General features: G+C 39.4%; 1 protein-coding gene across 3 annotated transcripts in view; it reads left to right on the plus strand.

Annotated features, from left to right (window-relative positions):
• The window catches only part of KDM4B (lysine demethylase 4B), a 95,422-nt gene that overhangs the window by 22,136 nt on the left and 57,596 nt on the right, over positions 1 to 15,690 (plus strand). For all 3 annotated transcript variants that reach the window (XM_049807566.1, XM_049807567.1, XM_049807569.1), the window contains exon 6: positions 14,891 to 14,940. In XM_049807566.1, coding sequence (XP_049663523.1) covers positions 14,891 to 14,940 — 50 coding nt within the window. The remainder of the gene's footprint in view (positions 1 to 14,890; positions 14,941 to 15,690) is intronic.

Consider the following 15,690-nt stretch of genomic DNA (forward strand, 5'->3'; position numbering starts at 1 on the left):
AGGAAGGTGCTCTGCACCTGATTGGCTTTTGGTTTGTTGTTTTGGAAAAAAAAAAAAAGGTACTTTTACCGACTTAAAAAGGGAGGATTTTCATCAAGCCATTCTGTGTTTGTCTAGTTCTTTTATAGTAACTAGTTTTGTAAACCTTACACAGTTGGGGAAAAATGAAGATTTTGAGGACAGACCATGTTTTGGGCAAAACGTTTTCCCGTTCAATGGAGTTTTCTTACATAGACAGTGTGTAAGACAAAACTAGATGTATTGTGACAGGATGCCACTGCTGGTTTGGCAGGCCTCCCTGCTGTTCCCTTAAGCATAAGGCAAGAGTATGCTACTTGCCCAAGTCATTTCTTCCTTATTCTTCTCTATGACAGCTTCTGTTAATGAATTCTCAAGCTCTTCTGTGAACAAGCATTGGCTTCTGAGGAGTAAATCTGAATACCCCTTTGAGCAGACCTGGAACTTTCCAGGTACCTGAGCAATCACCCGTCTTTTGGTTGCGACTGCAGTCTTCCTAGAGCTCAGCTGGGGGAGCTCTTGGACTGCAGTGATGAAATTCCAGTGGTGCAGCCTGGCTTTACTCAAAGATGGCTAAAATGTTAGTTCTGTTTTTCTGGCACCACCTCTGTGGAAATTTCCCAGCTTCCTTCATCCTTTTTATAGACTCTTTGACTCTGACAGTGATCATCTTTAGAAGCACCTCAGGGAATAGCAGGAGTGTGGAGAGTTACGAAGTCTACCAGTTTGGGGTTGAGCTCTAAAATAAGAGACAGAGTTATTGTTTGGCTGTCAGAGATATTTATATAGTGAAACAAAGGACTCTGTATATTGGTAGTATTCTGCTTCAAAATTGTCTGTTAAAAACCATAGCTCTTTCTTCATGTCTCTCATAAATTATCTTAGGCTACTTTAATCCAGGCTGTGCAACCAAAGTCTTGCTTGCAGGTCATTGCATAGGGGTGGTGAGAACCCACCAGCTCTGCTTCCTTACGATGGCGAGAAAAGAATTGGGCTGATTGAGGTTGCCTCCTAGACCTCATTCAGGTGGGTTCTACAAGAAATCTGTATGTTTATTTGCTGTGGAAGAAGCGAAGTACCTTCTCGGGGAGATCTGGATGATATGTTCAGACCATGAGAAGCCACCTCAATGGACAGAGATAAGCTGAGAAAGGAATCTGTCTCAAGGGTCAGGGAGGATAGTTACTGAAGTATTTCGTACGTGTCTTTCATTTCTGTCTTTGGAATTTTGGGTCATACCTCTTACAAAAGAGGTGCTGTGGGGACTGTTGGGATTAGAGTTAAAATAAATGTCTATGGCTCCACAACTGAAGATGGCTGCTTTGTACAACCTAATGTGCATCTGCTTGGTCATACAGCTCCTTGATTAATGTGTGTCTTTGTCACTGCAGAGAAGTCCTGCTGCCAAAACTTTCTTGTACTGTTTCTTTCCATAAGCAGAGTAGAACAGGCTGCAGCAATGTCAGTTGTCTACACGGAGTTGTGTCACTGGGGATGCAGGTTAAAAAATTGTTCAGCACTAAGTGAAATACTTGAGCAGTCATCCAGTGATGAGGGAAAGGAAAGGGGTTAATGGAAGACAGCATTTTTCCTGCTTCCAGTCTCATTACATGATTTATCTATGCCTGTAGATTGCAATGCATTTATTTCTTAAATTCTGTCATCTTGTACCAAGAAGAATAAGCACTGTTATATATCTTTAGCCATAATGATTGCTGCTGCAAAGATATCCATATTGCCCCGTTTGGGTTATACTTGCCTCATATCAAAGATGATCATCTTTTCTGATGTGCTGTTTTTCAGGCGTATGCATCTGGTCTACATTGTAGTCACACTGTTGTTTTTAACTGGAAAATCAGTCTGACAGGCTGAAGCGGTAGCATGGAAGGTGTGGGCACTTTCCATCAAACATACCAGGAATTGGAGCTGTTGTGTAACTTCATGTTAAGCTTCTCAGGCAGGGAGCTGCCAGATTGAGTCTTTTGCTTGCTTGTTTCTCAAATTATAAAATGTCCCTCTCCCATTAGTAGTTTAATTACAACCTTTTCATAGGCTGTCTTCAGTTTTTTCAAAAGTTTGAATGTATTTCATTTTGCAGCCCTATATTAAACTTCTTGTGGTAGGAGTTTTTACTGTATCAATTATACATATTATGTGTAATTACCTTATACATTCATATGCTGAGATCTAAAATAGAGCATATTGTCAAACGATGCTAACAGAAGACTGATTTTTATAATGACAGAAGCAACAAAACTGAATGCCAAGCCTCATACTTTATGGTTATTATGGCATTTTATTGAGGAACGTATGCATCTCAGCCCTTGCGATTTCAAAAGCGTATTTTTTTAAACACTGTGATACTACACCATCACTTTGTTTCATCTCTATAAAAATGTGGAATACCTACCTTGAGGGCTTCCTGTGGTAGGGAAGTGCTGAAGGAAACTTTAAATCTCAATAATGTGAATTTGATGGATACACTTTGGAGGTCTAATGCCTCCATCTTGTTTTGTCAACACTTTTACACCTGACTGGGTAATAAGGTTATTTTTCTCGGATACTTTGTGACTGATCTTGCTGTATAGCAACAATATTTAACATACCTTCTGTAAGTACTAATGGGATGTTACACTGTATTTTTTTTCTCTCAGAAACTGCAGGTGTTAAACCAGAGTGACACTGAGGATGGTAATTGATTTTTATAAAATGTCCCTGTTTCCTTATCATGATGGATGTTTAATCCCCTTTAATTAAAATAGGGAGCCAGCTTTAGCTTTTAAGTTATATGGTCTCCTCTCCAAAACATTCCCTTGCTGAAAGTGGATCATGCCTAATCTGTTTGACTTTGATATCACAAAGTACACTTTATGCCAGAACAGCAGTTTATGTGGAATTAAGGACAAATTACCAAAGGAACTTTAAAATAATATGATTAGTTGAAAGCACTGGTCACAGATACAATTACATTTTAAAAAACACTTCTGGAATTCTGTCCTGTAAAAGTCTTAAGACTGCTTATTTGAAAGTCCATAGAGTTATCTGAAAACTTTGTTGGTTAAAGTATTTTTGAATTTCTGCTTTCATTCCTCCAGGTGTCTAGCGAGCTTCCCTGTACAGGGTAAGTCTGTCTGTAGGAATCGAGGAAAACAAGTCCATGGGAGGACTTACTTGTAACATCTACCATTTAATAAATTTGTAGTATCTGCAACTGATGCCACTATCAATAGGGAAGCCTTACACTTTCTAACAGTGCTATGATGGGGAGATTTAAAGCAAGACGTGATTGTTCCCCTGGGAGAGGCTTGTAAAAGGAACCCTCTTTATTCTTGGCTAAAAGCATATACTAAAGCAGCTGCAGATATGCAAGTGCTGAGGCTCTCCCTGCTGATTTTATTTTTCATTGTTGTCTTAGGGAACATTGCAGCTGTCTGAGTCAGAACTCTTGTCCTATCCTCCCCCCAGGATAGAAAATGTTAATCCTTGGAAAAACTATCTTGGAGAAGGAAAATGACCTAATACAGTCATAGAGCTGAACTCTTCCAACTTCTCTCCTTCATTTTCAGTGCAGGATGCTGGGTCCTTATCCCCATTTCCCCCCATGTGGTATGCTGCACTATCCCCCTGCTTTAACACACTCTCACATATGTTGCCGTTTGTTGCGAGCTTGATGTAATCTCATTTAAAGCAGCTGGGTTTAATGTTTGATACTGAATTGTATGGCAGCAGGGGGGAAGGGCCCTTGTCCCTTGCATCATTTATTGCCTTCTAACTATTACATTCCCTTAGGGGGCCATTGCACAAGGCAGTTGAATTGCTGAATTGATCAGATGTGATTATAAGTCTTGATTATTGGGATCTCAGTAACCCTTGCACCCTGGAGATCCTGTGAGTTTCTTAAAGCTAGATTAGCTGGAATCACGTATGTGTTTTGCCCTTGAGGGAACTGATGACTCTGAACTTGTTACATTATGACTTTTCATTTTGCTCCAAACAGAAAATCTGTCGTCACCCCCCCCCCCCCCCCCCCCCCCCCCCCCCCCCCCCGAGTTTTACTTTTCCTATTTCTCGGTGTTAGGGAATTCAGAAGAAGATTCTGCAGCCTTTCCTCCCTCAATCCCCAAGGTCTGCATCAGTCTTCCATGCAAAATGTGTGGGGTTGCCTTGCTCTTAAATGTGTGCACACATTTGTGGTTTGTGTGTTCCACTCCTGACAGTAGAGATTTATAGGCTTGTTGGGGTGGAGTGGGGGAGAAAGGAGGGGCAGGGGAAGGCCATTTGGCTGTGATGGGTTCCTTGCAGCTCACAAATTTCCTTTCTGCTTCTGCTATCTCATGTAATCTGTTTTACAGCTCTGCAGTTTTGGATGGAGAAAGAGTAGAATTTATGGTGATGGTTGATTTATAGATTAGCTGCGACACCATTTGCTCTCAGGCAGATTTGGCAAAGCAAGACCCTTTTCTGTTGATAAAAGGGATAGAGGAAGGAACAGTGATATTCATTAAAAGAAATAAAAGGAAAGTGAGATAAAGTATGGCCAGGCAGAACAGCTTTTCACTCCCGTACCTCTTCCAAAACTGTTAGGTGAAAGCTGCTTTGGAATAGGCTTTCTGCATTGAGAATCTGTGTGCATGTTGATTTTGCTCTGAGATTTGTGAAAGGAGTGATATATTGAGATGCAGAGTTGCATCCCCCTGTAATTCACTGATAAATGAGAGCAGTGCAGCAGTGAGTTATTAATACAGCCTTTCAAGCTTCATATACCGCAGTCATTAGTTAATCAATACAAACCCCAGTATACTAGTAATATTCAAACAAGCCTTCCTCCAGGCTTCCCTCAGGTCTGAGGGGTTCTGTTTGTCCTGGAGGTGGTGCTGTGGGTGAAGGATGATGTAAATCTCATTAGAAAGGGAAGGATGCTAGCTGATAGTCTGCTTTGAAAATCCAAGGGATCGACATATTGTACAGAGACTAAATCTTGTGTGACTGGAGTGGTTTTAATGTGGTTAAGTCATCAAACCAAACTACATGGAGAGTTATGAGCTTTAACTTGTGTTATGTGGATTATCTTCTCAATCAGGTGCCTGCAGTTGGAATAGTAGAGATTTTTCTTTTTAATAGACTTAGATTTTTGTTGTGTTTTATTATGCTGTAGTAGACAGATTATTAAAAGGTAATTTTTCCGATACACAGGAAACATGGTATTCTGGGGAGGCAGGGCTCGCATGTTGCGTTTCTTCGTTCACCCTCATTTAACTTTGAGAGAAAATGCTATGAAGATCAAGCCAGACTCTTGGACTGATGGGATCAACTATGGAACTTGTCTGAGGAGGGACTGTTGCTCTGTAAGAGAATGGATGAAATGACCTGAGCCAGCCAGCTGGCTGCTTGTACCCATTTGGTCTCCCTCCTCCTTTCACTCAGCTCTGTTCTGTATATGTACTTCCCCCACAAAGTCCTTTGCTCTTTCTGTTGCTTATTCTTGTCTAAATCCACTGCAAAAGGCATGGTATTAGTATGTACTTTGCTGCCACTTTAGTTTTCTGTCTGTGTATTTTATGTCCATCTTTACTGGGCCTATTTAACTAGTTTGAAATTATAAAGTCTTAGAGATTGGGGCTCATCTGTGAGTTGTACCTAACCTAGTAAAGGGAAGATCCTTCCAATCTATGGTTTGTCTTTGTACCTTTCCATAATGATCTTGGAAGGTGGTAATGCTGATCTGAGATCCCATCCTCATTTTTACAGCCGTGTCTTCAAGTGGGCTTCTATTCCACTGACACAGTGTTTAATGCGTGTACTGCTGTTTCCGCCAGCACTAATAATTCATCACAGCTCAGTAGTCCCAGTCTGGATTGAGAGAAGCATGTCTTTGATCCAAGAAGGCTCTTGCTGCAACTCATTCTTGCGTTTTGAAAGTGTCTGCTCAAAGCTCAAGCCTGATTTGAAATGAAGATCTATGGAAGTCTGACAGGATCACAGATTGGTTTTAATAACTGAGGCTTTTGAACAGTGCACTCCGCCACTGAGACAAGATGGGAGGGAGATGTGCTTCCATGCTTCATGTAACTCTTTCAGCCTGATCTGACTTGGACCCTGTGGGAGAATGAGCTTGCAAATTCTGGCTTGGCATGGTGCTGAAAGCAGGGGTTGGAAAGACCAGAAGGAACCAACAGTGGTATTGCAGAGCTTTGTCTTTATTCACATTTTGTTAATACATTGGCAGAAATCAGCGGGGATTTTTTTCTTTACTCAGCAGAGAAAATTGACGTTGGGTGATGCCAAGTGCAGTACAAGTGTAGTTTAAAATAACAGAAGCCTATAGTAATCACAGTACTTTAAATAGCACTCTGCGTCCTCTGAGTGCTGTGCAATTGTTAACTAGTTAATGTTCAAAGTAATATATATGCAGGGTTTCTATCCACTTCATTTCTAACTGGCCAATCAACATGACAAAGGGGATCAAGTAGAAGAAATAAAGGAAACTTTACAAACTGTGTCACTGATCTTTATCAAATCTTAGCTATAACACTTCTAGCTTTGATGCTTACAAGAACATAGGCAGTAGCTTCGAAGTAGTAGCTGTAGTTTGAAACAATGCAGCTTGATGGATGATGACCATTAAACCTTTGGAATTATATTTTTTTCCTCAAAAAAGAAAAGAGCGTGTGTGTAGAGGCATTGCACCTCTAGCACAAGGGGTTTCCTAATCCAAAAATACCTTTCATTACTAGTGAGCAGATTTCTTTTGTTCTGCTGTAGAAAATTACCCATATTTTTTTCCAAAAGCTGTGAGCAGGAGTGTACGTGTGCCTGTGCCCAGTAAAGGAGGCAGCTCTCACAGTCCAGTTGGTACAAGACAGGAACATCTGTGATCTCCCCTGGTTACCTTTTTTCTCCTTGTTTCTGGAGTTGCAGTGAGGCTTGGGTTTTTTTTTTTGTTTGGTTGTTTTTGTTTTTTTTTTTTTTGTTTGCTTGGTTTTTTGTTTTTTTAGAATATAAGGTCTTTGAAGCATAATCTTTGCTTTTCTTTATCCACTACAGAAAGCAACCAGTAATTAATAATGTGATTGCCAGTTTTGGGAAATAAATCTGATGTGAACAGGTTCTTTAAAACAAATAGTGGAGAATGGCAAAGGGATGAATATTGTAGTCATTCATCTCTGTTGAATTGTAGGCTAATTATCTTCTTGGCCAAACTGAATGAATAAATGATTTCATAATGTTTTTCCCAAAACACCTTTTCTTAGTTAAATACCCCCTTCATGCTGCTCATTCACTGCATGCAGAAGCAGACTATGGGTTTATTTTGTACATGAGGAAGGAGAGTCACTCCAATGTGATTTGTAATTTTGTGCTTGGTGCCTGGCATTTGTTGCTATGAAGCTAACTGGACTGGTACATTGATAGTCTTTCCAAGAGCAGATGGTTGTTCATATTAAACTCTCGGTTTTAAAATAGTATTTAAAAATTGCATTTGAGTTCTGGAAAAATCTCCTTTTTGTATTCATTGAGTTTTGGGTTAGTGAAACACTGTGAAATTGCTCAGTTGTTTTGTGCAGATCTTGTAGTTGTGAGTTCAGGTGTACCTCTTAAATTAATGTTGTTTTAAAATCAAAATTTTAAAAAGCTGCTGTTGATTGTCACTTCCTGAAACTAATGCCTCTTTAATACTATTTATAGCTCATGACAACTGTAAGGGTTAAAGAGTCTTTTAGTAGTATGCGATTGGCACATTAGGTTTGACTCTAATCTTTATCCATAAGGATTTGATCCCAGCTGCAGAGTGACCTGAGATATTCTGCCCATTGTCACTAGAAGACAAATGGAGAGTTTGTAGTTGCACAAAGTTTACTTTCTTAAGGGAAGGGGGAAGTTTCTCATCTTGCTTAAATTGCTTGCCATTTCTTCATATTGTGCTTGGGGGGGTTGATGGGGTTGATAATGAGGCAGCTATAAGCATGGAAAAGAGATCTTCCCAAATGAAATAGACCCTGTGGTGTAAGTGCTGAGAATGATTACTGTTACCCAGGCCCTTTCTGAGCAGGTTTTGTCCTGATTGTCTTCCTGTGCTGGTTCCCAAAGGATTGTGTTTGAGCAGCTGTCTGCAGAGCTCATTTTTCTCCGAGCTTTAGAAGACAGGTTGATTTGGTGTGTTTGTGTGGTTGTAATCTTGTTCTGTCATTACCTATTTACTCCTTATTATGGCTTTTTGAGCAGATACTCCCCAGCCTCTGTGTTTATCTTTCTCCCTATGTGTATTTCAATAAAAATGTCATTATTTGAAATCATTGACACTGCTGGTTAAAGATACTGAATTCCATCATCTATTGTCCTGTAAAATGATCCATTAAAGATAAAACTGCAGACACTCGATAAAGGTTCTTTCCTAGGAACAAGGAGCGCTCTCATCCTTGTGTGATCTTATCTCCAGAGCATGTGTTTGGATTCTTGATGTAAAGGAGCCACAACAGAAGGGAATGGAGAGGGAGGCCAGAGATTTTTTCCTTTCCAAATGGTGATCTTTAGAAAGGAAACTGGATATTTACAGCAAATTCACTGTGGGGTAACCTCAGATGGTGATGAGGAGAGGAAGAAAAGGAGTTGATTTCTGTCTTTTAACAAACTGGGAGGGAGAGAGGGATGAAGGAAGGCTAAACATGGAAGAAACTAAAGGTGAGGAAAAGAGAGGTTACCATGAAAGGGAGGGAGATGATAGTGCTATCGATGAAGGAGCAATCCATTCTTCTTGTTGAAATACCTCCTCCCCCCCCCCCCCCCCCGGCTGCAAAACAGCTTAAAATAGTGTGGGAAAAGCTACTTTTGTTGCTCTGGCTTTACTTTGACACTCCGAGGAGATACGGTATTATAAGTTTTACCTTGCAGAAAAATTAGGCCTTAGAAGCAGGATGTGAACTTTGCAAATGAGGGACTACCCTGTATGTAGTGGTGGTTCTTAATGGCTTCTATTGGGTGATAAATATTCTTGATAGACTAAGGGGTTTTCTTTGGAGGCATTGCTGCTGTCATGGGGGCTAAAGATGTTGAAGGTCAGCATTCAGATTATGCATTTATGGACACACTTTGTCTTGGAGAGATTGAAATAATAGCTTTTTATTCTGCCTGTCATGACTGAGAGTAGGTTGGCATTTGAATCTTCAAAGGGTCAGTATTCTTGGCACAACTAAATCTGCTTTGAAGACAGATAACTAACCCTCAGCTTGACACATGGTCTTAGGCATTTTAAATGTGCTGTTCTCTTTTTGTTTCTGTTCTTTATTTCAGTAATTATAGCATGTTAAACTGTGTGGGGCCTGTTTGGCCAGACCTTGTGCAGACACTGTGAAATTAACTTTCTTACCTTCTCGCATGAATCGGAGGGAAGTGACATTTCCGAAGCCTTGTGGTTGAACCTCCTGCCCGTGGTACCGAGTCCCTAGTAGAGAGTGGGTACGTGAGATTTAGTAATCTAATCGCTGCTTAATTGCTCTGTGTTGGTGCAAGGAGAGGCTGACATGTAATGAGGTGGGGAGGCGAGGTGGTGTAACTATCAAAAACTTGGTGTGTGTGACAACTGTAGCAAGAAAAGGTCTTGGAAGCTTTGGGAGGAGGTTGAGCTAAGGGACAGGATGGTCTGGTCCTCTGCCAAAGCTAGTGATAGCTTCAGGTGAGAACAATTTCTCTTGAACAGAGAGAAACCAGTGGAGAGGGTGTGAGCAGGCTGAGGATTGCCTTTGTTATGGATGAAGTTTTTAATAGCTCTCAGTGGCCAAGAAGATGACAAAATTGGATTGCACCCCCTTTGAAGAAGCAGTGGTGAGGACAGAATCTGTGCTAGACTAGAAAGTCCCTGAAGAGCACCTGATGCTGGAAGCTGTCGCTGCTGTAGTGAATTCCCTGTTATGTCATCCCTTAATGGCTTCTAAACCGGTCCTTTTATCCTAGGATGGTCTGTCTGCTCTTTTTTTACTGACATAGTCATTTAATTCTTAACTCACAAGACATTTGCTTATTTATTTTCATTGTTCCTGATAATAATTCTAAGCCATTAGAGGGGAAAATTGTATTCAAAAATGCTGTTTCACACTTTATTTGTTTGATGATTTAGAGCGATAGAAAATAGCACATTTGCTGGCTTTTATAGTCTGATAATTATCCGCATCCATCAAGCCATTCCAGGGGAATAAACAAAACACCAAGAAAATTACACTATTAATGACATCCTTTATGGCAAATAGGAAGGATCTTTCTTTTGTGTAAAGGATAAAAAGGGGACCGTCCAGTTAAACTTACGTTAACAAAAGCAAACTACCATTGTAGCAAAATCATTATCTAACACATTTGTAGCTTTGGGGCAAATACCTTCTGGACCCGTGATCCTGATGGCTGGTAGTTACAATCAGACTCAGTTTTGCAGTATACTTGGGAACCCAGAGAATTGCATGGAAGTAGACATCAGAAATGCTGGAATTGGGTTTCGTGAAACAAGTCTGTAAGCTGAAAGTCTTTCACATAGAACAGCAAGTTCCGTATTTGTAGAGGTGATACTTAATCCATTTCAGGGACCTTCTTGTTTTGGTAGAAAGAGTAGAAAAAGGTAATTTAAAAGGATCAGTATATTACTTTCAGATTGTTGACTTCAGGGTAAGATGACATTTGAGTCACATAGCTATAACTTTTTTTTATCTTGAGATTTTTTTTTTCTTTTCCCCCGTTCTGTAAATCTTGTATTCCCTGGCAAAGCAGCAAGACATTATTCATGCTGTAATCTGACAAATTGCTGAATGGCAGGTTTTCACGTTAAGCTTGGCCCTTTGTCTTGGTCAACCACTGCAAGGCTGACCCTTGGAAGTACGTACTTAAGGCATTAGTCTCTTGGGTTTTTTGCAAGCCCAGTTTCTTGGAAGTTTGATATATCTTAAAACAGTTGCTGGCTTAGCACTATTTACGTAGACTTTGCTTTTATTGGGGAACCAGGTTGAACCAGAAGAGACAGATTCTGCACTTGAAGCAGTGGCTCAAGGTCAACATTTTCGGTACTGTTGTGTTTTATGTTGGCTGTTGCAGATGTTTTCTCTGAAGCAGAAGTAGTCTATAAAAAGATGGTTCTTAAGAAGGGCTGTTAAAATATTTATGCTGCCACTACCACTTCTCTTTGGTTTAGGTTGTTTGGGGCAGTGGAAAATCCTTGTTCTGTCTTTGCTGTGGTTAAAAGGAAGTGTCTGCTCGAGGCTGGATCAAAGTTAGTCCTGCTCTACACCTAATTCAATCTTGCCCAGGCAGAGGGATGTCATGAAACTGCTTCTGTCAACAAGGGAGAAGCACTGGGCAGTTCTCGGTCTGATAGTCTCGACACAGCCCAATTTGTGGATACTGTAGTCTATTTTGGCCAATTGATATAAAAGCAGTATTTTGAGGTGTGTTTCTTCTCCTTCCTTTTCTCTGTGGAATGCATTTGTGCTATGATCTGAATGGGACAGGGAAGGGAAGTAGTTTTACATGTGGTTTGTGGTTTTTTTCTGATAGGGTGGAGATTTTTTAGTATTTTTCTAGAGGAAACCTGCTACATTTAGTATTTGGGCTGGGGTGCTAAAGGAAAATATCCATACTATGTATTCAGTCATGCGTACAGAAAAGGAAATTGTTGGATATGCTTTACCATGCATAATCTAGTCAGTTGTCTCTGGAATTAAAGATGTTTTGCTGTTGATCTGAGCCCCAGCCTGTGGGTGCAAGAGGGATGGTAACAAATCATACTCAATGACAGCATTTTGTCAGTTCCCTCTGTCAAGGATTTTTGTCCCCAACAAGTGCCTGGCCGTTTTTCATGGTGAAAGTGGGAGGATAGTACCATAAGGTCGTACACAAAAGCCAGCCCTTCGTGGATGTTTATATGCTCAATAACAGTACTGCTTTGATTGCAGCAATTTCTAATCTTTCCATGTCGCCTCCATTGTTATTCTACCTTGTAATCAATCATTTTATGTCTAGATTGAGCTAGCTAGCTCAATCTGTGCAATAGTTGCAGAAGCCTTCTGTTTCTCTTACTGGTTTTAAATAGCAGCCCAAATTCATTCTTTATTGCCTATCTTTATGTAAATCAGTCAGATTTGCGAGTGTAACTTAAAGCAGAATTTGACCTACTTTTAATTCTCTTCTGCGGTTAATGTTTTGAATTCCTAAGAATAAATGTAAGGATGTACAGGCTCTGCTTCCTAAAAGACTGGCCCAAACAAACAAGTTAATTTCTAAATTGGAGTCAGCTATTACCAAGAGGCTGTTCTGTGGTAGGGTATTCTGATTTGTATATTATTACATATAGTTCTTTTTTATAAGCTGGAAATTCCTTCTCTCTTGCTGGTTTCTATCCAAGCAAGTCCTTTTACTTTGTCTCTCCATGGACCGTTCTCTAAAGCTCAGCTTGGCTTTTTACAGTCTGCAGTTTCAGATAACACAATAACCATGTTCCAATGTATTAAACTTTTAACATCCTCGAGATTCAATTAATCTTATCTTTACAACTCCCAATTATAGGCACTAATTAAGTGAAGGTTGCATTGTAGACTGGGGATATTACATTAATCATCGACAGCCTTGTAGCCATAAATTAGTTCTTTCCCAATCCTTCAGCATTTTTCCCAGAAGGAATGGAATGTCTCATTTCCCTGTTTTAAGGGACATTAATCCCACAAAGGAGCTTTGGATCGGGATTAGTTTTATCACATTTATGTAAGTGATGAATGGTCTTTGTAGAATGAAAGCTACTAGCTTTGTCCCAGACAAATGAAATTGAATTGTCTGATAATTATGCAATTTAAGGCACTGTCAAACTTTGGTCAGAGGATGTTGGGAGTCCATTGCTATATTTATTATTTTACAAGATTAGGTGCTATGTAGTGTTTTCCCTTAGATTTTTTTTTTTTTAAGCCATCAGTTTAAATCGGATTAATGTCTAAATCTTGAAGCATCCTACGTATGATTTCTGTTCTTTGTTATCCTTTCTAACCTGCCAGACTACAATAGGTAAATTTTGGTTTTGTACAAAAGCAATATGGGATATGACTTCCATCTATTTCTCCTGACACTGTAGATAAACTTTAGACTTGAAAATTGAGAAGCTGAGCAAGGGGACTGGCTGAAAGTCCTCTCAAATTAGGTGTATTTTGAGAGATCCTATCATAAGTAGAGCAATACTGTTTACCTGTTGTTGAGATCATGCGGTTGCCTGCTACAATATCCTGTTTTCAGCTTGGTATAATGAGACATGATGGTTTTGACATCTTTATTGGAAATAAGAGAAATAATGCATTTTTTTGTTATTCACATTGAACAAAAGTTATAGCTGGCTATAAATGTCATTCTCACAAATGTAAATTTTCAAAACTCTGTTACAAAAAATGGTATGAGCGCCACATTTAATTTGATGCAGTATGTAAACAATAACTTACAAAATTCCATTTACATTATTATGTGTGTCATCATGTGAAACATGTTTAAGTATATCATGGTATTTAGTTCCCTCACTATAACCTGTATGTATAAAATCTTAGTCACCTGATTTTTGCTGCCGTGAATACTGAGGTAGTATAACTTCAAAGCAATAAGGAAACTAACAGCTCTCAGGAAGAAAAACAACCATTTGAAACTTTCCTGATTTTTGTAAATAATCGTGTGTAACTTTCTGCAACTATTAGAAACTTTTGCAGCTTTTTTCAAGTTGTTTTTAATGTTTTTGTTACATTTAAGCACATTGAAGTGTCCAAATTGCCAGGAAGAAAACAGAAACTTCTTGTTCTTAACTTGCTGAAGTGGACTGAGCAGGTTTGCAGCAGTCATGAGCTGTTACACACCCAGGAGAGCTCAGTGAAAGGCTTCTGGGTGGTAGAAATGAAGGGTCTTTTCTATAACCTAGCGTATTATCTCTTCACATGGCAAAACTGTTTTAGAAGTAGGACTCTGTTGCTGTTTTCCAGTGATCACGGGAGAATATTACAATTAGGCTTGCGTGTGACTTTAGGCAGTTGATTGTTTTTCCAGAATTATGTTCAATACTTTGTGCTTGTGGAAAAAAACCCCCTATTTCAATCAAATTCTTTTGCATTTTTTTAACCCCTGCTCTAGCAGACCATCTTTTAAAAAGTGCAGAAGTTGTTCCCTCTACCCTTTAATGTTGTTTTTCTCAGAAGACCCTTCTTTTTTATTTACCTCATCAAGAAAATTATCAGATGGTTTTAATTCTGTTATTTTGTATCGGACAATACAATGGAGCATAGACAGAAGGATTGACTGCTTCAGCCATTGTGAAGGATATTTACTTTTTTGAATAAAATGAAAAATTTTTACACAGAGTTTTCTTTGAAAAACTTAATCTTAATTTGCTGTGGATAGGCTGATGTACACAGGCCCTCCTTCACACCTTTTTAGCCCATCTGAAATTTCTTGCGAGTTACTCTTTACCATAGCCTCATGGTTTTATTTTGCTGGTGTCTTTCTTGCAGAAAACATGCCTGCTGTTCCCTATGCTGATTTATATCTGTTTTTTCCAGTGCTGTATCATCACTTTGTCTTTTCGGTTTTTCCATCTACCTTGTCAAGTCCTGTGATGCTGTTTAAAAAAAATTGCAGGAAAATAACACACATCATATAATGTGTCTAAGGACTTTTATTAAAATACTGGCTTTCCTCCATGTATTATGTGTTACTGATACCTTCCAGACTTCTAAAATTTTGGTTAGGTTGTATTTCCAGACGTTAGTTGTAAGTGTGCTATGCTGAAAGTTATTACCACACTTGTTTCTAGCCTTCTTTTTCTTCCACTGTTTTTACGTTATAGAGAGATAATTTTTTTTCTTCTGTGTTAACTTTCTCCTAGGTACGCCATACCTCCAGAACACGGCAAGAGATTGGAACGCCTGGCGAAAGGTAAGCTTGCTTCCTCCTGGGTGTGTTGTCAGTGAAAACGGAAGCATCCCGCGGGAGGATTCTACCCTTGATTTTTAAACAGATTGATAAAGAATTGACATTGAACTGGCTGTTCTAATTTAATCTTGCAAGAGCTGCTTGATGAACCTGCATTGGTATAATAGCTTCACAGTCAGAAACCTTGTCCTCTTGTCAGTGAATTTTCCTACTAGTGCAACTGTTTTCTCAAAGCCTCAGTATTCTGAGATGCCATGACTTCAACTAAAATTGATGGGGGAAAAAAAATCCTTGAATTTTGAGGCACTGAGACCAAATGCTTCCGTGTCTGGAAAATGGGTTTAATGAGACCCATCGTGCATCTCCATGTATAATATGAGGTTTGCAACAGAGAGGTGAGAACTGTTGCTCCAGCTGTGTGGAGTGCAGCCTGGGGGGGTCTTCCTGATACCCTCCTGACACACGTTCTGGTTCTGTAGGGAAAAAGGATGGTAGAAACTATTCTTTCTTCCTACACTCTAAATGTTACATATACAGTATTAGCATTGATTACTTTCAGTCTTAAATAGGAAAGTGCTTACAAATTCAGCAACAGCATTCACAGAAAATCACTAGCGGAGTTCTCGCTTCCCTGTATAATGATACATGATATGCACTGTGTTTGCTGGCTTTCCTTTTATTCCAGCCTCATCCTCCTTCATCTTTTCAGTGTAATAAAGGCCACCTCAAAAAAAAAAAAAAAAAAAAAAAAAA

The sequence above is a fragment of the Accipiter gentilis genome, chromosome 8, assembly GCF_929443795.1.
Source record: "Accipiter gentilis chromosome 8, bAccGen1.1, whole genome shotgun sequence".
Taxonomy (NCBI): Eukaryota; Metazoa; Chordata; class Aves; order Accipitriformes; family Accipitridae; genus Astur; species Astur gentilis.